This window comes from Rutilus rutilus, assembly GCF_951802725.1.
Source record: "Rutilus rutilus genome assembly, chromosome: 25".
In the NCBI taxonomy this organism is placed as follows: domain Eukaryota; kingdom Metazoa; phylum Chordata; class Actinopteri; order Cypriniformes; family Leuciscidae; genus Rutilus; species Rutilus rutilus.
Window position 1 is genome coordinate 3,618,334 of NC_140229.1, and position 22,099 is coordinate 3,640,432.

Consider the following 22,099-nt stretch of genomic DNA (forward strand, 5'->3'; position numbering starts at 1 on the left):
GAACAGTGTGACGAACAGTGTGACACACTGAACATCAGTGCGCGAGAACACAAACAGGTGAGTGAAACTGCAATCTCTCTCTCTCTCTCTCTCTCTCTCTCTCTCTCTCTCTCTCTCTCTCTCTCTCTCTCTCTCTCTCTCTCTCTCTCTGTGTTTGTGTGTGTGTATGGGAGGGGTTTAATCATTTTAAGGAGGACAGGTTGTTTGTCTCACCTGAACAGTGTGACACACACTGAACATCAGCGCGCGAGAACACAAACAGGTGAGAGTGAAACTGCAATAAATAGTTAATAATATAAGCCGTACAATAATCATAATCGTATCAACTTTTATAAGCCTTTCTGCGTTCATTATAAGATCATGCCGACAATCTTTAAAATTTACTTCAGAAACAACTCAATCGCGTTTCCGCCTCATAGTGAAGAGTCTCAGAATCTGCCGTTCTCCACTATTGTATTTCTATTAAAAAATGTGAATATTATATTTTTGTACTGTGTTCGCGGAGTTTTACACACTAATGGTTGCTTTAATTGTTCTCCTTTCAATCATAATGACGATTGAGGTTTAGTTGAAAATATTAAAATGAGGTGTAGCTATAGTTTATATTAGTTTTTGGTCATAATGTCGATTGAGGTTTAGTTAAAAATATTAAAATGAGGTGTATATATATATTAGTGTTATACTCAATGTACATAGGCCTACATCTTCTTCCGCTTATCCGGGAAGATTAAAAATTAATGTTTTTTTCTTTTTTCTTTCTCTTTTCAGAATGTCTTCGAAGCCGAAAGGAAGTCCTCCGCCCTACGATTATAATACTGAGAATGGATAGTAAGTGTTGAGTTTCACCTCAGAGTTTCTCTGGATTAAATTACATGGGTTTATGTATATGCCTATATATATTTAAACAAAAATATCCATGACCTTTGTCTTTGGAAATAAATAAATAAAGGCCTCAAAATGGATCGTTGTTCAAATTGGGAATATGTGTTCCCATATTCCAGTGACCATATTGTTATCGGCCAATAGCCTATCAACTTTTCCCCAAGTATCAGTCTGATTAAGCCAGTGTTGTAACTATTTTCAAAAGTCCTTAAGTACTGGGAATGCCAATAGGCCTAAATATTTTTTTTTGCCATTGCTGGTAACTAAAATGATATGATAGTCCATATAGTATATATCTAATGTCTTTGTTTTTAAGCAATTTATCAATCACACTAGAACATTTGAAATCGAAATTGTACAAATATACATTGATTTTTGTTTTGTTTTTTACTTTATAACTGATTATCGCTTTTGAAACCTGACATAGGAAAATGTTGTTGTTTGAAACGGATATCTATCTATCTATCTATCTATTGTTTTATATTGTTTTTTTTTTGTTCTATCTATCATTCTATCTTTCTATTGTTCTATCTTTCTATTGTTGTTTTGTTCTATCTATTTTTCTATCGTTCTATCTATTTTCCATCTAGATTATTCACTCTAAAAACCAATGGTTGGGATTTTCCATAGTTGACCCAAACATGGGTTGAAACAACCCAACATTTAAGAGTGTCGAACTGTTGGTCATAACATAAAAATATTGGTCAAAATGTATTGTGTCCCTAAACAGAATTTGTGTTTTCCACATCTTCTCTGCAGTAATATTGCCCCGCAGTCTCAGCCTGCGTACTCGTACTACCCTGACGATGAGTTCCAGCACTTCTACCGGTGGACGTCACCGCCGGGCATCATAAAGATCATGTGTGTGCTGTCGGTCGTCCTCTGCGTGGGCATCTTCGTGTGCGTGGCCTCCACTCTGGCCTGGGACACGGATGCTGGAGCGGCGGGATTCGGAGGTATCGGAGGAGGTTATGGAGGAGGTATCGGAGGAGGTTATGGAGGTTATGGAGGTTATGGTGGCGGCGGCTCCTATGGCGGCTCCGGTGGCTATGGGGGAGGCTACGGTTATGGGATCCTAGGATCTCAGAATGACCCCAGGCAAGGGAAGGGTTTCATGATCGCTATGGCGATCATCACCTTCATCGTTTTGCTCATCATCTTCATCATGATCATCTCACATCAGAAAGTGTCCCAGGGTAGGAAGTTTTACCTGGCCGTCATCATCGTCAGCGCCATCATGGCCTTTCTCATGTTGGTCGCCTCCATCGTCTACCTGGTGACGATTTACCCGATGGCACAGTCTTCCGGATCTTATCAGTACAATCAAGTGTACGCCATGTGTGCCGCTTACCAACAGCCTCAGATGTCGGGTGCGTTCGTGAATCAATATCTGTATCACTACTGCGTCGTGGATCCTCAGGAGGTGAGCGCAACGTTGCACCATTTTCACTCAGAAATGAAAGTACTAGTAAATTAGTAACAGTTTTTTTTTTTACTGTGTAAATGGACATATTTAATCAAAGTAGTGTCCTCTTTCTGTCTCTCATCCAGGCAATCGCTCTTGTTTTGGGAATTATTGTCACTGTGTCCCTCATTATCATCATGGTTTTTGCCATTAAAACCCGTCAAAGGATCAATTATCATGGGAAGGACAACATCCTATGGCGCCATGTGAAAGAAATCCAAGACCTAAACTCGCAGCCGGATGTGGAGGGTTGGGTGAGTACGACATTCATTGTTCTGGAGAATCAATGCAGTTGCGTTTCATTAAAGGAATGTTTCACCTGAAAATGAAAAAATTTCATCATTTACACAAAATGGTGGAAACCATGAAGATGGAGACCACTGACTTCCGTAGTATTTTTCTTACTACACTGTGGGAGTCATTGGTGTCCGTCAACTGTTTGGTTACCCAAATATCTTCTTTTGTCTTGAGGGTGAATAAATGATGATTAGAGTTTTCATTTTTGGGTGAACTATCCCTTTAAAGTATCATCTGGTCTCAAATGTTTCTCCCTGGGTGAAAAAAAAAAAATGTCAATGGTTGTCATAGAGTATAGAGATATTAAATGAATGTGGATCGCAGATCAGATCGTTTGAGGAATGTTTGTGTTCATTTTGAGGTTTGATTGCGGACAATTGTATCTTGGCAAATGGGAGCGGAGTTTGAGACACTGTTGAGATCTCTTGTGAATCTCTAGAGGAGACGCATGTGATATTACTGGGCTCTGCTTCTTAAGAGGGAAAAACCAGGGAAATATCAGGGAAATATCAGGGAAATTGTGATCTCCAGCCCTGGAAAAGTCACGAAATTCTTATAAATAACAGCTACAAAATGAATCAATTATATAAATAAATGTTTAGTCTTAACAAATAATAGCCCTGGATGTGTCATGGAAATTCTTATAATTTAAAATCAATAAAATATATAAATAAAAATAAATTACAAATACTATATATATATATATATATATATATATATATATATATATATATATATATATATATATATATATGAATATATATGAATATATATGAATTAAAATTTAATTATGAATAAAAATCAAAATCATAAATATTAAATTGGATAGAAATGGCTTTTCATTTCGAAACATGTTTCAAAATATGTATCTAGTTATCAAACAAATACACTGTAAAAATTATTTTTCAAAGTTGTAAAGCAAGATTATTGCAGTATGTTTTACAAGAAAATACAATTTCAGTCTTTCTATAGAATTTAATGTTTAATTCAATGCGTCACTTTCCGTTTCTTTGTAATTATTTGAAATTTACTAGTGATTTCTAAAAGAAAATGAAGTTAATACCACGCCATTTTTTTCAGTGTGGAAGATTGATGTCATTTTATATGTCAGTAGTGCAGAAACCCTGAAGATCTGAGAAAGTGAGATCTCCATTAATTCCTATGAGATGCAGTGCAAATGTTGGAGGTTGTTTGTGATGTTTAGTGTTGTTAGGATCACTCCGCTACAAGCCTTTGTCCTACAACTCCTAGTCGTCTATTGTGACTTTAAAGACTATAATTTGGTCTTTTCCATACAGAAGGTCTATTCTACTCAAGATGGAGGACATTTCAATGTAAATTCTACACCTGGGCTCATTTCTGTTGCCAAACAATGAGTTCTTTAACTTCCTCCAGGCTCCTCGTAGCACAAACCTGTTTGTCTGTGGTAGTCTAGAGATGTCAGTCTGGTTTTGAATATAGGTGGCCTCTTTTAATGTGCTGTAGGTGGAAAGACCTGTTTGTGTGTGTGTGTGTGTGTGTGTGTGTGTGTGTTGGGGGAGGGCAGCACTTGCCATTGGTTTCTGGGTGTGGTTTGTTGTGACAGTTTCACTCACATATATGTGCTAGATATCTTAATGCCTCCTTTTCTTTATCTTTTCTTTATTGCCTTTCTGTCCTTTGATTTTTGGGCCATTTTTGCAAATATTCAGTGGATAAATATATAGCCTATATAAAAAAAAATGTTTTAAATCTGATGTTTTACGATCGGTTTTTATTAAAAGCTGAATGTTGAATCTTAATTTTACATCAAAAGGGTTCGGCTTTATGTAAGGAGTTTATATTGGAACTCAGTTCAGGACAGGATCATATGCTCGGGACGGGCTGGACTGGTTCACCCAGAAACTCAAACCTATGTGGAGCAAAAGACATGCTCTCTTTCTCTCAGGAGTTGATGTTGTTCACATTAAATCGGGCTGTGATTCTAGGAGAAATGATTCAAACTGCAGAAGTCTAGTGCAGATGTTCTGGATGTATATGTTGAATCCCTCAGGATGGACGTGTTGAAACGCGCCTGCCGTTTGCACCTTGCAACAAAGAATCCGTTCGAGTGAATCTCTCAAAAACTGTCCAGAAATGTGAACTCCTAATGACACAAGCGCATCCCTGATGATATAAAGTCTTGTTCTTATCACTGCAATGTAATAGTGCAATAGTAATTACACCCATCATGATGGTATTTGTTGTTGTGGGTGTGCGTTGTGTGTGTGTATATCTATGGATATATAAAGTACACACAGTAGTGGGCACCAGTGATGTCCGGCCTATTAAAATTGACGTCTTCACCCTTTATCCAAATATTATTACAAATATTGTGCTTGAAGTCATTTGTTTTATTTGTGATAATAATAACGCAATAAAACATGCCGAATTGTGCAGACATAATTTTTGGCCTGAGGCTGTCATACAAGGAAATGCATGCAAAAACAAGAGAGAGCCAACGAAATATTATCTGATAATGTTGTAGTTGTAACGCTTTTTCCTTTTGAGCTTTTTGTTAAAATAAAATAAAACCTGTAGCTTTTTTACCAAAAATATTGTCCGATAAATACCTGAACCAAGTTTAGTGTTTTGTTCTTCCCTCATATTCAAAAAATACATTCTATCGATCTATCGATCTATCTAGTATTTTATTTTTTTGCTTTATCGTTTTTATTTAATTTAGCATTTATATAAATTTTATTTTGACATTATTATAATAATGAGAATTTGGGGAGTGGGGGAAATTGTTCTTAAAATCTTTAAATCTTAAAGTCTCTCTCTCTCTCTCTCTCTCTCTCTCTCTCTCTCTCTCTCTCTCTCTCTCTCTCTCTCTCTCTCTCTCTCTCTCTCTCTCTCTCTCTCTCTCCTTCTCTCTCTCTCTCCTTCTCTCTCTCTCTCCTTCTCTCTCTCTCTCCTCTCTCTCTCTCTCTCCTTCTCTCTCTCTCTCTCTCTCTCTCTCTCTCCTTCTCTCTCTCTCTCCTTCTCTCTCTCTCTCTCTCTCTCTCTCTCTCTCTCTCTCTCTCTCTCTTTCTCTCTCTCTCTCTCTCTCTCTCTCTCTCTCTCTCTCTCGCAGGTAAATGACGTGAATGGAGTCCCAGATCCGCTGCTGGCTGATTATCCCGTGAAGTTCGGAGGGTCTAGGAATGATCTAGATGACGACAGTTATGACAAACCTCCCCCCAGTGATAGTCCTGTGTGAGTGTGTATATCTCTGCATGAGGCTTTGAACACGTTGTGTTTTAAACGTTTTGATGGCGTTGATCTGTTTGTTCAGACAGTGTAGATCTACATTACCATTCAAATGTTTGAAAGAAGTCTCTTCTGCTCATCAAAGCTGCATTTATTTGATCAAAAATACAGTAAAAACCATAATATTGTTGAATATTAATACAATTTAAAGTAACTGTTTTCTGTGTGAATATATGTTAATGTAATTTATTCCTGTGATCAAATCTGAATTTCTCCAGTCTTCAGTGTCACATGATCCTTCAGAAATCATTCTGATATGATGATTTGATGCTCAAGAAACATTTCTGATAATTATCAATACTGAAAATAGTTGTGCTGCTTCATATTTTTGTGGAAACCATGATGCATTTTTTCAGGATTCTTTGATGAATATAAAGTACAAAAGAACAGCATTTATCTGAAATGGAAATATTTTTCCATAACATTATACAGGACTTTACTGTCACTTTTGATCAATATCATTGCTCAAGAGTATCGTGAAAAGTATTAATTTCGTTTGAGGAAAAAAATCTTATTGACCCCAAACTTTTGAATGGTAGTGTATACTGGAAAACATATATTTTTTTAATTATTATAATTATTTAGAACTAATTACATAATTTTAATAACAACAACATAATAATAATAATAATAATAATAATAATAATATTAATTATTATTATTATTATTATTATTATTATTAAAATTAGCATAAAGACAGTACAGGAAATAGGAATTTGGTGTATACCTTTTTTAATATGCATACATACGTCAGGTTTTAAACTGGCAAGGGAAGAAGAAAATCATGGATGGGAAGTGATAAATCCTGACTCATGTTTTTGTGTGCAATGCGCATCTAAATGAAGAAAATGATGGTGTTAATCAGAAGACTAATTAAAAAGGAAACGGCTCAGCCACTTCACACTTTAAACGGCCTGAAGACATGATGGGGTGGGGGTTTAATCCGTGTTTATCGATCGTGATGATCTGAAAATGACTATTAAAAAGAACCAGTTCACAAATAAATCTATAGTGTTTGATAGTTTGACAGCAAGGCACTTGTTGAAACTGAACTGAGATTAATTAAACGAACAGTTACAGTACAGGTTGTGCAGGTGCGCTAAATAAAGATTTGTCAGGCGTTGCGCAACACAAGGGAAGTTTTCTCGTTCTTTCACTTCACTTCCTCGTTTCAGTGTTCCTCTCGGGTTTGAGTCACTTCTGGATACGATGCGTTGTGGAGACGAATGATCACAGTCAGCATGATGAATACTTCAGCTGTCTATACTTGATCTCATGAAGTGCTTTCCTGATAGTAGATACAGTGACGACTCTGTGGAGGAATGAGAGCAATGCATTGTGGTTATGACGGAGCAAATGGCTCGTGTCTTTGTTTGCATGTTTTATTGGTTAAGCAAGGCAAGTTTATTTATATAGCATGTTTCAAACACTATGGTAATTCAAAGTGCTTTACACAGAAAGGAATTAAAATATCTCAAAATAAAAGGAAAATTAAACGGGTTATAAAAGGAATTTAAAGAGTAAAAAGATGATGCATAGAGAAACGAAGCGTCTTTATCATTAGCTCATAGCTGCTCGTGTGTGTGTGTGTGTGTTCAGGGAGATTCGGAATGAACTGCCGGTCCGTAGTTCAGTCCCGATGAGCAGCGGGTCGGAGATGAGCAGTTCTGTGGGACGGCCTAAGAAACATCGCGCCGGACGCCCTCGCACCGCTGACGCGCGGGACCGGGACACGGACTACGCCTCTTCTGGAGACGAGCTGGACGACGAGGACTTCTTCAGGTGCGTTCACTGCTGGCATCATGCGCTTTGAGTTTATCATGTGAAATGCGCTCTGAACGTGCTCTGGTTTTGTTTTTGCAGCGAGTTCCCTCTCATTGTGAATAATCAAGAGAGAGAAGATTACAAACACACGTTTGATAAAGACCATCAGGAGTACAAGGACCTGCAGGCAGAACTGGACCAGATCAACAAGCGTCTGGCTGAAGTGGACCGAGAGCTGGACGATCTGCAGGAGGGCAGTCCTCAGTTCCTGGTACAAAACTCTTCATTACTGATAATTAATCAATGCTACAATACAATTAGGATCACTATTATTAAAATTAGCATAAACACAGTACAAGAAATAGGATTATGATATGGACATTTAAATGTCAATTTAAATTATACATTTAATTTAAAATAAGTATTCAGTTCATGGTATGAAAAGTCTTCTAGATTCAATGTTGATCATATATATATATATATATTTTTTTTTATATATATATAAATAAATAAAATAAATAATTTGTTAAAATATTTAAATTATTATTTCTTGTACTGTCATTGTGCTCATTTTAAAGATTGTTCTGTAAAATGAATATACTTAATATAATAAAATGGTATATTTATAATAACAATAATTATTATAAAATTATTTCAATAATATTTTGTAGTCATTTTGTTTATTTCAATATGATTATGATGAGTCAATTTAATATTATGACTATATATTTATAATTTATTACATTTATTGAAAATAAGTATTATAAAACTTTCAATAATATTAATACAATTATTATTTCTTGTACTGCCATTATGCTAATATGATTGTGTAAATGTAAATATACTACTGTAAATTAAAATAGCCTACAATTTAAAAATAAGATTGACTTTTTATTCTTAATCTTTGTATTATTATTAATTATTATTATTATTATTATTTTATTGGCAAAAAGACTGAGCATGAGTTGTTTGCCTTAAAGTTGAATGTTCCGGTCAGTTACACTGTATTATGTGTAAATAATTAACGTTAACATGGCAAAATGTTTTGAGCCACTGCTCGTGTTGCTGACTCCAGTCGTTCTCTTGAAACAGGACGCCATGGACGAGTACAACGCGCTCAAGGACAAAAAGAGGGTAAGAATGAGATGAATCCTGGTTTTCTCACAGAAACCGGCATCAGTGAAGGATGTTCTCTGACGTTTCCCACTGTCTCTGCAGAGCGGAGAGTACCAGGTGAAGAAGAAGAGGTGCAAGCACCTGAAGGCCAAACTGAGCCACATCAAAAAGATGGTCAGCGATTATGACCGCAGATGCTGAAGATGCTGACCGTGGCTTTAGAGAGGAGTGTGTGTGTGTGTGGCTCATTGCCATTCATGAGCAGGGCTGTGTTGCTTTCTGGACATCTGATTGACAATGCATGTAAATATTAAAGGCATTCTGAGGCTCAATGCAACATTTTCCCAGAATCCTTCATGAACGAGTTGTAATATCAGGTTTAACTATTGTCTAAATCCTCATTTGTATGTTGTAGTTTCTTTGTTCCAAATGTCTGATTAGCTGTTACAGATTTAACACGAACTTCTTGTTGTTTCAGTACATCAGTGTCTGTTGTAGTGTTTTTTATTAATAGTTATTCAGAGGTAAATGTGCCAAATAATTTTCCAGGTGGGTGGTCTGAACTCGTGATAACCGGTTTTGTTTGTACTTAAGCTGTGATAAGTTAGGTAAGGTTACAGATAAACGTGTAACAATTAGTCTTTTAAGCTGTATTTATGCCATTTTAAGAACTCTTTACTGGTATGTAAATATGTCATTTAAATGTTTAACCCTTTGATTTTTCCTTTCATTGTTTATGAACTTTTAATAAAATAATTTTTGTTGATAATAAATGTGACCGTATACATTAACCAGTAGACCAAGTGTTTGTGGTTTTTGAAAGGATGTCAATAAATCCACAAAATGTTGTTAAAACCAGTTTCTTTAATTTTAGACTACTAAACAAAGTCTTGACTTTGTCACAATTAGGTTCATGTTTCATTTAGTAATGAAGGATTTCATCTAGGATTTCAAATTCAAACAATAAATAGGCCTACCATTTTGGCGCTCTTTAACGTGGTGTGACGAATCACTGTCCAAATCTCTTCTTTACCATTTAAAGCACAAAATAAACATGGATGAATAATAGAAGGCATGTTGAAAGATACAATACAACTTATTGAAATCCGTGACATGTAGTTGCTCAACCAGTTTCAACGGCAATTAAAAACGCTTGTAAACAATATCCAGAAAAAAAAGGTTTGTGAATTTAGTGGGGTAAATGTCATTACATAGTTTGGAGCATAAGAAACAAATGGAATAAAGAATTTTTTGGGGGATTTTTTTTTATTTTATTCCTATGTTATGCTATGTTCTCTGCAGGACACCAGTTGATTAAGAAAATTAAAGGTCCCATGACATGAAAATTTCACTTTATAAGGTTTTTTAACATTAATATGAGTTCCCCTAGCCTGCCTATGGTCCCCCGGTGGCTATACGTTTTGATGGGTGTAAACCAAGCCCTGGGTATTTTTGAGAAAATGAAAGCTCAGACGGGCGAATCTAGAAATCTCCCCCTTATGTCATCATAAGGGGAAAGGTCACCTCCCCTTTCTCTGCTTTGCCCGCAAAAAGAATTTGGCCTGCCAATGAGAAAATGAGCTGTGCGAGCGCGATATTGGTTTTTCCTTGAGAGACATTATGGCTTGCAAACGAGCGAAGCATGGCAGTTGCTCAGTGTTTGGATGTACAAATGAACACAAAGGTATTTTTTTAGTTCCTTCATCTGAGCCTCTGAAGAACCAGTGGGTTATGTGAATGTCTGATGTGTAATTGTTCAAGTTCAGACAGATAATCCTTCTCTCAAAGTCGTTCAATACTGTTTATGCATCAGTAAATCAAGCCAGTGACTAAACGATCAACTTCATATCGTTTCTCTTGGTAGGATGAAAATAATCTTACTTAAACTGTGATTAATATATACAGAAAGAACAATCCCTTTCCAGTCGCCCAAGCTGTCAATCACACAGCTTACCATAACCGCCAATGGACACTTGCCAAAACTCGTTATGAAATCAATGACGCTGTTACACTGCACAACGAAGCTCTTACTGTACTTACCTCATGTTTGCATTGGTGAAATCATTAGTGAGAGTGCAGAAAGTAACTGCGTTGCAAAGATAAGATCTTCATTCACGCGATCAACAGGCTGTCATCTGCTCAGTGCTCATCACTGCAACCTTTCATGTGATGGGAATAGATCTAAATCTATTTCGTTAATCTCGACAGCTGTAATAGTAAAAACGTATAATAGCTGTAATAGTAAAAGTTTTCGAGAGAGTTCCACATGTAATGCTAGCTATTCCATATGCAAGCATGTCAGCCAATCACAGCAGTGGGCGTTTACACTGAAGTCTCAAAGCAGCCAATCACAGAAGTGGGCGTTTACACTGAAGTCTCGCAGCAGACACGCCCCTTCAAACAGAGCGTTCAAATCAGAGGCTAAAATCAGGCTAGGAAATATGCCTTTTATTTCTAAATTATTAAAAAATTTGATCTTAAAAACATACTAACATTATAAGGGCACCCCAGGAAACATTCTAAAATATTAAAATAATCCATGTCATGGGACCTTTAAAATACACTTTTTTTCATTCAGCAATCAGTTTTTAGGCTTCAAGCTTTTTTAACCAAACTTTAAATATGATTCTCAAGTATGTTATGAAAGATATAACAGAATGATCTGATATACCATTTAACTTTATGAAATGCAAACATGACCATAAATGCCATTACCATTCTATGCAATGCATATATACACTGTATCTAATTTTCATATTAATGTGTTCATGGGACAACAACATGTAATGAGAAAAGACGTGTAATAATGGGAGTAATCATTGGGAATATTTTCATAAGAATATCTCATATTTCATAGGAATATCTATAATTTCTTTCCCTGTTGACTTCTGTGTCCCAAAATGCCTGATAAACATGATTTAAGTCCTTGTGTCCTCTACATGTATGAAATCAATGCCCTGTTTTGAATCAAACTACATAACATTTTCCTGAGGTTTATTTGAAAATGAGTCACAAAAATATGATGATATTTTCATTAGAGTGCTAAATTTGATCACTAAATTGTCAGTCATTTTAAAAGACCAAGGAGACGTTGTTTTCATGGTGAAACTTCCAGACATTTGGTATCTCTGACGCCGCGTAACGTTACATTTACCTCAGAAAAGCCATTCAGCGTCCAGATCTTGTTGGTCAACTTGAAAATATAACTATAGAGGAGCACTTTGCTAAATATAAGCCCAAGCCCTGTTCTTCAATATTAAATGTGTTTGAGTAAATCTGTCCTGAAAACCAGTGTTTATTCCAGGCGTTTAAACATTTATGATAAAAAACCCAAATTGGATTTGAAGCAAAAGTTATCAGTGTTGTTGTTATAAAAACTGCCTTGTGTTCAATTAAAATATTTGTATAGAAATCAGTTCATTTGAACCTTTAATATTATGGTAATGTCCCAACTGTTCACTATTTTACAACATTAGTTGAGAGATTTTTTTTCCTTGAGAATAATTGACATGTATTGTACCTGATGCATACTCAAATGAATCAATATATAATAGAATTGAAATTTAATTGCAAGCTTGTGAATCTAAATCGAATTGTGAAATTTGTGTCAATGCCCAGCCCTAATAAATTCTGCCATTTAAATGGATATTTACGACTCTGTTTTAATTTGAGTGTTGATTATTAAATTAGACTTTATTTATAGTTTCATTTTATTTGGATAAATGAAAACTTTCATTTCAGTTTTGGTGTTTCTGTAAAAAAATAAATAATAATAATCAGTGCATCATTACTTAAAGCTGCATTCCATAACAGCCCAAATAAATTTTTGAGCAAGTACATAACCAGCCAGTGTTCAACACTCTCTGCTTGCCGTAGCTCGATTCAGAACTGGTGGATTTCCACGGGAAATTCGAGCATGTGTTTGCGTCATTACGTCACATCTGTACACATAAAGAAGAGTCTCGGCTAGTCGGCTATGAGTGTGAGGATGCTGGAGGTGGAGATTTATAGCCTTTTCTTACTGCACTTGATATAAACGTATCAATTTGATGGGGATCCAGAAAGGTTCAAACGACAATCACCAACTGGAGATTCACCCGTTGTAAAACGCGAAAGACTTCGGAGAAAAAAAGAGAATGCGAAAACATGGATAATATCGGAAGGGCATTAAATGTAGTCACGCAATGCTGATGTTGTTAAGATTAACAATTTGAGAACAAAGTATAATTTGCACGGTTTGACGTGATATGATAATAAGCGATCGTTAGATTTAATCAGCGCGATTTACTGCATGCTTTTTTCCCCTTAGTTGGTCAGAACAAAAGTGGATGTTACTTACTTGTTCAGATGACATTTTGTTGGTCATACTTCCAAAAAGTAGCATCTGTTTGCGAATGACAGTATCCACACCGGCTCGGCGACTGACAGCCGCACATTCTCCTCAAAACACTAGATTCATCCGCGCTGTGCCGTGCAAATAATTCCGCGAATAACTGCAATTGCAGATTTCGAACAGAGATGGCGACAAAGAGGAAAAACTACGGACTGCAGCTTTAAATTAAGTTGATATTTTGCATGAACTTTTCACATCTTTAGACACATTTTATTACAGCCAATTCAAAAGTTCATATTTAACATCATGATATCAGAGCTGATTCAAATACACTTCCAGTGTGAAGGCCCTTGTAAAGGTGAAGCTAGTTGCAGTCTGGTGTTACACACACACACACACACACACACACACACACACACACCTCCAAAAGTCTCTAGAGTTGTGAGGACTCAATCCTGGACTGACTGCATGTCCAGCCAGGCTTTCAGGAGTGGGACGTTCTTGTCCATCCAGAGGATGTTCTGCTGGATTTTCTCCAGGGCCTGTTGGATGCTGCGGAGCCCAGAGCCCTGATCCTGCGCTAGAGAACTGAAGAAAGTCTGAACCTACGGGAACAACACAAACAACTGCTTCATGCTCTTGTATTTTCACCGCTTTTGGTTATGCATGGCATTAACCAGATATAATCTGACGCGCATGACTTGTAAGATCATATGACCATCTTTATATAAAACAAAACAGCTTTTTATATATCACTGATATGAGTAAATGAGTTTTCATCGTGTTTATCAAATGTAAAATGAATTTCTTTAAATACTTGGTGGGGAATAAAAACCAAGCAATGGACTATAATTAATACAATGTTTCAATTTATATTTGAGCTGTCACTATTTAACCATTTCATTAACTTTTTTGGACTATGTGCTCATTTTGCATTCATACTTTAAAGGTGCAGTGTGTGATTTTTTAGTGGCATCTAGTGGTGAGGTTGCGAACTGCACCCAACAGAAGTTACGGTGGCCGACAGTAAAAGATGTCTCGTCTGAGACAGCAGAGAGTAGCCAGTTAAGCAATGAGGTTTCTTTACAAAGATAAATTAAGAAATTAGGTTTACTTGATTATTCAGTAAAACGATATGTTATTGCGAATATTATTATTACTTGTTCATCATTGTGTCAGTTTTTTATTCGCTGATTTTAGCTAGCTTCTTTGCATGAAGAACAACATAGTGACGAAACGCGTTTGTCCGTATAGGGCCACCGTAGAAACATGTCAATGTAAGGGGACCCGCGGTGTGTGTAGATAGAAATGGCTCATTCTAAGCTAATAAACACATAACGGTTCATTAAGTAAGGTCTTTATGCACCACTGAAAACGTAGTTATGTGTATGATATTGCATTTCTGTCAACAGATCCTCCTAAATATTACACAATGCACTTTAAGCAGGAAAACATATGTAAAAGTCACCAAAATGACAGATCAACAGTACCTCATCAAGCATTTCTCTGGTGGAATACTGATCGGTCACTCCAACCGCCATGCGAGATATTGCAGATGAACCCAGATCAAACCTAAAATCAGGATTTAGATTCAATACACCACTAATATTCACTATCTATCATGCCATTATGTGTCATAAGAATGTAAGATTTATTTGATCATATAATAAGGTCTTCAGGTAGATATGAAAGCAATAATAATGTTTCAGACAGATATCTGCAACGCACTTTTTCACAAGCTTCCCCCAGTTGGTCTTCATGAATTCCCAGGCGAGTTTGAAGCCTTTTGGGTTTTTACTGACCGTGACGACCAGTGACGGCAGGTCTTGAGTTTTCATTATCTCTCCCTCAATGCTTCTTTCCAAGAGCCTAGACAGAATGAGCAAGAAAAACACAGCATAGAGCAAGTTTACATATTACGCCCTTTTTCAAACGCTCTGTTTAGTTCCTGTCTCTATGAAGCCCCTCCTTCTGAAAAGCACCCTGTGCTCTGATTGGTCGGCTGGATCAGTGTGTTGTGATTGGTCAAGCGCTTCGAGTGTGTTTGGGAAATGTCCCGCCCCTTACCATAACCACCAGTTTAACACACTACTAACTAACTCAACCAGGCCCCGCCCCTTTATTCTGCGCATTAATTATTTAAATGAGGAATATTGTGACGTGTTTGTTCACGGAAGAAGCTCAAGACTACAATGGAGGCGTTTCAGGGAGTTCAGAAACAGTGACACTGATATACAGAATAACTTTGTAACTTTGCAGAGATTTTTCATGCTCAAACAGTAACATTACACACTAAAGAAAGATGTACAAAAGCATAATAGGACTCCTCACTTAATGACACTCAGGATGGAAAAGGTAAGAAATGATGAATCATGCTTTTGCTTGACTTTTAAAGTGAAGATCTTTTCAGATAAATATTCCAAAAATGTTGACCTTTTGATCTTCATTAATGATTCATACTCCATGTCATGATTGGGTGAGCTCTGAAAATGTCACGTGACACCTCAGCAGCCTCATGCATCCAGACTCACCACTGAAGCTTGTGAGTTAATGGAGTGTACGCGAGGGCGGCTTTAATCATCCACTTCTCCGATGGTGAGGTGGATCGCTTGTATTTCTCCAACAGGAAGTCCCAACCTTCATCTGTGCGCGCTCCCTCAGTGTAGACCACCAAACTGACGTCGGCAGGCAGCCTGAACCAAACAAACGATATACATGGAATTAAAATAGTATGCAGAATGTGGATGTTATGTGAATCAAACAAACTCTTACCGCAGTTTGCCATCAGATTCTTTCCACTTCTGGAAGCGTTCAGTGGCGGTGTTGACGCAGGACGGGTAACGGCGGACACAGGCAAACAACAGCAGATAATTCCTGAGCATCCGCTCGGATACAGATCCGTCATCAGACCAGTGCTGACGGTCAATCAGTGTCTTGAATAGCTTCACTAAATGACCCTGTTAAAACAGAAAACCACCAAGAGTTTGTTGAAATATAGTACACTATGAAATACTATTTATTTTGTCCAAATTTCTGTGTTCCATTAGAATGGATTCTGTTTTAATAGTTTAATTTAAAAAATCTAAAAGGATGTCTAATCAATTGAATTCATAAAACTTTACCAATTCAAAAATGCAATAAAATTTTATAAATAATAGGGCCCTATGAAATGTGTTTTATTATTAACAAAAATCTGTAATGTCACTGTTTTATTCTGTGTTTTATTTAATACTAATGTATTATATCATTAAACAGTGGTAATCAAAAACTTTTAACAATTGAATCTTTTAAAATGTAATCAAATTAAATTTAAACAATTCCTTTAATTTTTTGGCAAAGAGCTGCACAACATAAGTTTAAACTTTAAGTTAAAATATGAACGAAAAGTGATATTGTTTGACATTCCTTGAAAAAATGATGTTTTATTTATTATTACTTTGAGAAGTACATTCTATTGTACAATAGTAATATACTTCTGTCATAATTTCTTCAAGTTAAACAGAACTTTTAATTAATGATTAATTGTACTTTGATTTATTCATCCAAACCAAAGATTTGAAATGCAATGTCTAAACTGAGACACCAGAAATTATCTTAACATCCAAAACATTACAAGTGATCATTTTTGCAACCACTACCTTCATCTTGTTCTCCAGTTCCTCCATGTTTCTCTTCTCCATGAGTTTGTAAAGCGGCACCAGCTCATTGAAGCCCTGCGTCACTGGCATGATCTCAGACTCTTTACTGAGGTACAAGCTCAGATTCAGAGCTTTATCCAGTGGGACTTTCTCTATGCTGAAGGAAAGACAAACATATGCTAGGTCTGCAATGACTGACACAAATTTAAATGTCTTAATATAATTTTTCTTTAGAAAAAAAAAGTGTCGTTTGTGCTCAAATGCTGTAGGATCTCTTCATTTAACGTCACATTTCTTCATCACGTATGAAGTCTCGATGTCTTCAAATCAGCTGGTGTTCGGGTGATTTTTAGTAGATGTATGAAGTCAGTTCTCCTCTAGTTCACACAACTAGTTTTTTATCTTCATAAAGATTTCTGTCAAATGTTTTGCTTGAAAAGTGTGTTTGTGCATCTTTCTATAGCATTACCGACACTTGATTTGATATATTTTAAAGTCGTCATGTGATGATCATTTAAAAGTTCATTGTTTTGTTTTTTGGGTGAAATAGAACAGGTTAACATGCTTTACTGTTTAAAACACACATTATTTTTTAACATACTGTACATTATTGCAGTAGTCAAGTCGAGTCACCTTTATTTATATAGCGGATTATTATGCAGATTATTTTAAAGCAGCTTTACAGAGATAACAGGAAAATAATGCAACAAAGTTAGTTTCTGCTGTACAGCAGATCTAGAAGAAAATAGTGTCATAGTCCATCTTAAGTAAATTCAGTGATGGTTTATCTTTGTTGTAAAAAAACTATTAATTTAGTTCATTTATATATATAGCCGCTCTGGAGAAAACCATAATGTTATCGTCCAGCTCAGTTTATTCTCATATAATGGTGTCAATGCAGGCAGATCAATAATATTGTTGAATATTAAATGTCTTCAACTAAGCAAGCCAAAAGCCAAAGGTGACAGTGGCAAGGGAACTACAATCAGGTGACAGAATGGAGAGAGAAAAAACCCTTGTGAGAAACCAGGCTCAGTCGCTCAGTTCTCCTCTGGCCAACGAACGAACAGCGTATGATTATGATTCAGGCAGCATTATAGGTCAGAAGTCAGATTGGATTGGAACATTCAAAATATGTGACCCTGATTCACAAAACCAGTCACAAGGGGCAAAATTCTGAAATTGAGATTTATACATCATCTGAGAGTTGAATAAATAAGCTTTCCATTGATGTATGGTTTGTTAGGATAGGACAATATTTGGCTGAGATACAACTATTGAACATCTGGAATCTGAGGGTGCAAAAAAATCGAAACATTGAGAAAATCGGCTATAAAGTTGTCCATTTATGTTCGCGATTGTGCAGCATCCACTCATAATTTTTTTAAATGTATTTACGGTAGAAAATGTACAAAATATCTTCATTGAACCTGATCTTTACTTAATATTCTAATGATTTTTGGCATAAAAGAAAAATGGAAAATTTTGACCCATACAATGTATTTTTTGCTATTGCCACAGATATACCCGTGCGACATGTGACTGGTTTTGTGGTCCAGGGTCACATATGTATCCAGTTCCATTTAATCCAAAGTGTCGTATTACAGAAATTCACCGCATTGCAAATGCTGTTTGACGTTCCCTCACCTGACCAGCTGAAAGATGTCGTGGATGAGACTGGCCCTGTCGTTGCTGCTGAACACTGTGTGGTTCTGCTGGAGTTGATTGATCAAAGCGTCCCAGCCTCCCGACTCATAGTGGACAATATAATACCCCCGCAGGTCCACGTTGAATTTAATCCACTCCACCTTCTCTGACAGGTACAGCACATCTGGAGACACACACAGTCAGATCTCAACATACGCTGAACAACATGCTGGGAAGGTACAAATGTTGGGTTAGTTTAATATTTGATGCCGTGACACACACCTTTTTCACTTTTCAGCAAGAATCGCTGCACTGCACTACTGTGACTGGTGATGTAAGTCAGAGGGACCTGCCACAGGAAGCTTGACGTACTATGAGACATCAATTACAAACAACAAATAATATTATTGCTTATGTGCTATCGCTGTTATGTAGCACTTTGGTTAACTTCAAATTCAAGGACCTTTCAAGGACTTTCCAGGTCCAATACCCTCAAATTCAAGGATTTAATGTGGAGTTTAGTGGGATTAATTAGATAAGATTAATTATGTTACTAACCAATGAAAATCTGAACTTAGATTTTCATCTTATGAAAAACTTTTTATTACACTTCCCATTTTCTATGTCTCATGGTGACTAACTTTCCATTCCAGATCTAACAATAAAACAGGATAACTTTTACTTCCTTTTATTTAGGATGTAGCCACCAGACGAACTTTCGATATGATCTAACCTTCTAACAGACTTTTGACTCAATGTAACCTTGGTCGAATGGAACTTTGAAAAAGGACTCAATGTCCTGTTTATTTTGACTGTATTGTGAAATGACTGACTGAAATATTAACCCCTTACAATGTTTTTGATATTTTGCTGATGTAGCTAACAAAGGGTAATGAAAGGGGGGGGCTTGCTTTAAACAATTTAACCAATCATATTGATAGCGCATGACATGTTAGTCATGATGATTCTATTTTGATGTGTCTGGCTTTACCCTATAAAGGCTATTGTATTCTTATGTTGGGCTGAGAATCTCTGAGTATTGCTCGAGAACTCCCGGCCGTTTTGAATAAACCATCTGAGGGACATTTACTGAAGTCTGTCTCATTTGTTTTTTATGCTGCGCAGCAAAGAAGGTAGGTTAGTAGACTCGGCCAGTTGTCGACTGAAGAGGCAAGAGCTGGAGTATAAAGGTTATTAAGTGTCGATTTGTAGACGCTCTGTGTCGATGAGTAGATGCAACAGTTTTATTTATTAAGTGTCGATTATTAGACGCTCTGTGTCGATGTAGACGCAACAGTTTTATTCTAGGTAGTCAGACAAAGGAAAAATCCACCACAGGAGACACATTTGTTGTGTCCAACAACAAACGTTGAGGTTCCATCGTAGTGGTTTCGTGCGCGTGGAAACACCATGGCAACGTAAAACACAAAGTACCTAATGAGGGAAGCACTTAAAGGGATAGTTCACCCAAAAATGAAAATTCTGTCAGTAATTACTCGCCCTCATGTTATTCCAACCCCGTAAGACCTTCGTTCATCTTCGGAACACAAATTAAGATATTTTTGATTAAATCTGAGAGTTGTCTCACTCCTCCATAGGCTTCTAAGGGACTGAAACTTGCTGGCCCAGAAAATGTATTAAAGACATCGTTAATATAGTCCAAGTGACTCCAGTGGCTCAATCTTAAGTTTATAAAGCGATGAGAATACCTTTTGTGCACAAAAACAAACAACACAGGTGACGTGCAACACAGACGCGCTACGCTTAAAGGAGAAGTTCACTTTTGAAAAAACTTTTGCTGATAATTTACTCACCCCCATGTCATCCAAGATGTCCATGTATTTCTTTCTTCAGTCGAAAAGAAATTAAGGTTTTTGATGAAAACATTCCAGGATTTTTCCACATATTATGGATTCCATTGGGACCCAAACGGTTCAAGGTCCAAATGACAGTTTCATTGCCGCTTCAAAGGGCTTTAAACGATACCAGACGATGAATAAGGGTCTTATCTAGCGAAACGATCGGTCATTTCAAAAATAAATAAAAAAGTTTAAGTTTTATAAGCACAAATGTTCGCCTTGCTCTGTTCTGTGATGCGCGTTCGTGACGTCACGTAATACGCAATTACGTTGAAAAGGTCAAGTTTGATGTGTTTACAAATGTGCGGAAGGAGGACCATATAAACATTTTCAAATGTATTTGTGTCAGTTTATCGTTAGAAATGCCCATTTCGTGTGCGCATCCTGAGTGTTTTAATATTAAAAAGCCAAAAAGAACATTTTCTTCAATTTTTCAAGCGTGACCTTTTCAACGTAATTGCGTATTACTTGACGTCACGAACGCGCATCACAGAACAGAGCAAGGCGAACATTTGTGCTTATAAAATGTAAACTTTTATTTTTATTTTTGAAATGACCGATCGTTTCGCTAGATAAGACCCTTATTCATCGTCTGGTATCGTTTAAAGCCCTTTGAAGCTGCAATGAAACTGTCATTTGGACCTTGAACCATTTGGGTCCCAATGGAATCCATAATATGTGAAAAAATCCTGGAATGTTTTCATCAAAAACCTTAATTTCTTTTCGACTGAAGAAAGAGAGACATGGACATCTTGGATGACATGGGGGTGAGTAAATAATCAGCAAAAGTTTTTTTAAAAGTGAACTTCTCCTTTAAACACTACTTGAAAAGACCCGAGGCCCAGAGAGAAGGAAATGAAAAGTGGAATAAAATCGTTATTTTTGTTTGTTTTTGCGCACAAAAAGTATTCCCATCGCTTTATAAACTTAAGATTGAGCCACTGGAGTCACTTGGACTATATTAACGATGTCTTTAATACATTTTCTGGGCCAGCAAGTTTCAGTCCCTTAGAAGCCTCTGGAGGAGCGAGACAACTCTCAGATTTAATCAAAAATATCTTAATTTGTGTTCCGAAGATGAACGAAGGTCTTACGGGGTTGGAACAACATGAGGGTGAGTAATGACTGACAGAATTTTCATTTTTGGGTGAACTAACCCTTTAACGTAACGCGGAAATGCGCGTAACTAACGTAAATCAAGCAAGCTAGTGCGCATAGGCCACGAAGTGTTGGTGAAATAACACATTAGCGGACCGGAGGGAATAATATGGATTTTTTTTTTCAGAAAACTTTTTTTCTGAAGCACTTTCAAGGACCTGTATCTATGTGTGTTTATTTTCAAAAACTATCCAGGGCCTTGAATTTTATTTTTTTCAGATTCACAAACTTTCAAGGATTTCAGGGACCTGTGGGAACCCTGGAACATAAACAGGGAACAAAGAAAACACATGTGTAACAGTATATTGGAGTTCTTGCAGCTCTTAAAGTGACAGCAGCCTAATATTCCCACTGCTGTCTCTATATAATAGAGTTAATCAAACAACAAAAGACAAAGAGAAAATTCACTTGCTGTTCTTGGCTGAATAACTTTTGTAACTATATGTGTAATGTAGACTATATTTTATTTATAATGTGCAGCGTTATTTTACATTTACACAATACCTGAAAATCTTAAAACGGTATCTTTGTTCAGTTGTATTTATTTGTGTGATTGCTAATTTGTTTATTTGTCTTTTTTAATGACTGAGTGTTTACTTGCCCGTAATAATGCTTTAAATTTATATAAGTTAGGCTAGTTGTTGTTGCTATGGTATTTTTAAATCTCAGG

The 22,099-nt window shown here is 36.5% G+C and overlaps 2 protein-coding genes across 5 annotated transcripts in view; one reads left to right on the forward strand and one right to left on the reverse strand.

Moving 5' to 3' along the window:
• On the forward strand, window positions 1-9,591 carry oclna (occludin a). 2 transcript variants are annotated; one of them, XM_084399817.1, is made up of 9 exons: window positions 1-57; window positions 769-828; window positions 1,642-2,305; window positions 2,434-2,601; window positions 5,739-5,860; window positions 7,514-7,696; window positions 7,778-7,949; window positions 8,771-8,812; window positions 8,897-9,591. In XM_084399817.1, exons 2-9 carry the CDS (start codon window positions 770-772, stop codon window positions 8,993-8,995), a joined length of 1,509 nt encoding a protein of 502 aa, XP_084255943.1. In that variant the 5' UTR covers window positions 1-57; window position 769; the 3' UTR covers window positions 8,996-9,591. The 2 variants fall into 2 exon arrangements, with proteins under 2 accessions (XP_084255943.1, XP_084255942.1); XM_084399816.1 differs by lacking the exon at window positions 1-57 and adding an exon at window positions 128-262.
• Window positions 6,633-22,099, reverse strand: part of erap1a (endoplasmic reticulum aminopeptidase 1a) — a 23,076-nt gene continuing 7,609 nt past the window's right edge. For 2 of the 3 annotated variants that reach the window (XM_084399814.1, XM_084399813.1), the window contains exons 11-18: window positions 18,695-18,783; window positions 18,413-18,596; window positions 16,766-16,922; window positions 15,900-16,084; window positions 15,659-15,820; window positions 14,856-14,996; window positions 14,618-14,699; window positions 13,341-13,732 (exon numbers count right to left, since the gene is read on the reverse strand). In XM_084399814.1, the coding sequence (XP_084255940.1) occupies window positions 13,577-13,732; window positions 14,618-14,699; window positions 14,856-14,996; window positions 15,659-15,820; window positions 15,900-16,084; window positions 16,766-16,922; window positions 18,413-18,596; window positions 18,695-18,783 (1,156 nt within the window). In that variant the 3' untranslated portion in view covers window positions 13,341-13,576. Of the gene's footprint in view, window positions 7,227-13,340; window positions 13,733-14,617; window positions 14,700-14,855; window positions 14,997-15,658; window positions 15,821-15,899; window positions 16,085-16,765; window positions 16,923-18,412; window positions 18,597-18,694; window positions 18,784-22,099 lie in introns of those variants that run through there. The other variant, XM_084399815.1, reaches the window with a different exon arrangement.

What these genes read in the sequence shown, in the direction of transcription:
- oclna (XM_084399817.1), top strand. Translation starts at nt 770, where the DNA reads ATGTCTTCGAAGCCGAAAGGAAGTCCTCCGCCCTACGATTATAATACT. An exon ending in TATAATACTGAGAATGGATA is followed by an intron (nt 829 to 1,641) that starts GTAAGTGTTGAG and finishes TCTTCTCTGCAG; the next exon opens with TAATATTGCCCCGCAGTCTC. An exon ending in GCGTCGTGGATCCTCAGGAG is followed by an intron (nt 2,306 to 2,433) that starts GTGAGCGCAACG and finishes TCTCTCATCCAG; the next exon opens with GCAATCGCTCTTGTTTTGGG.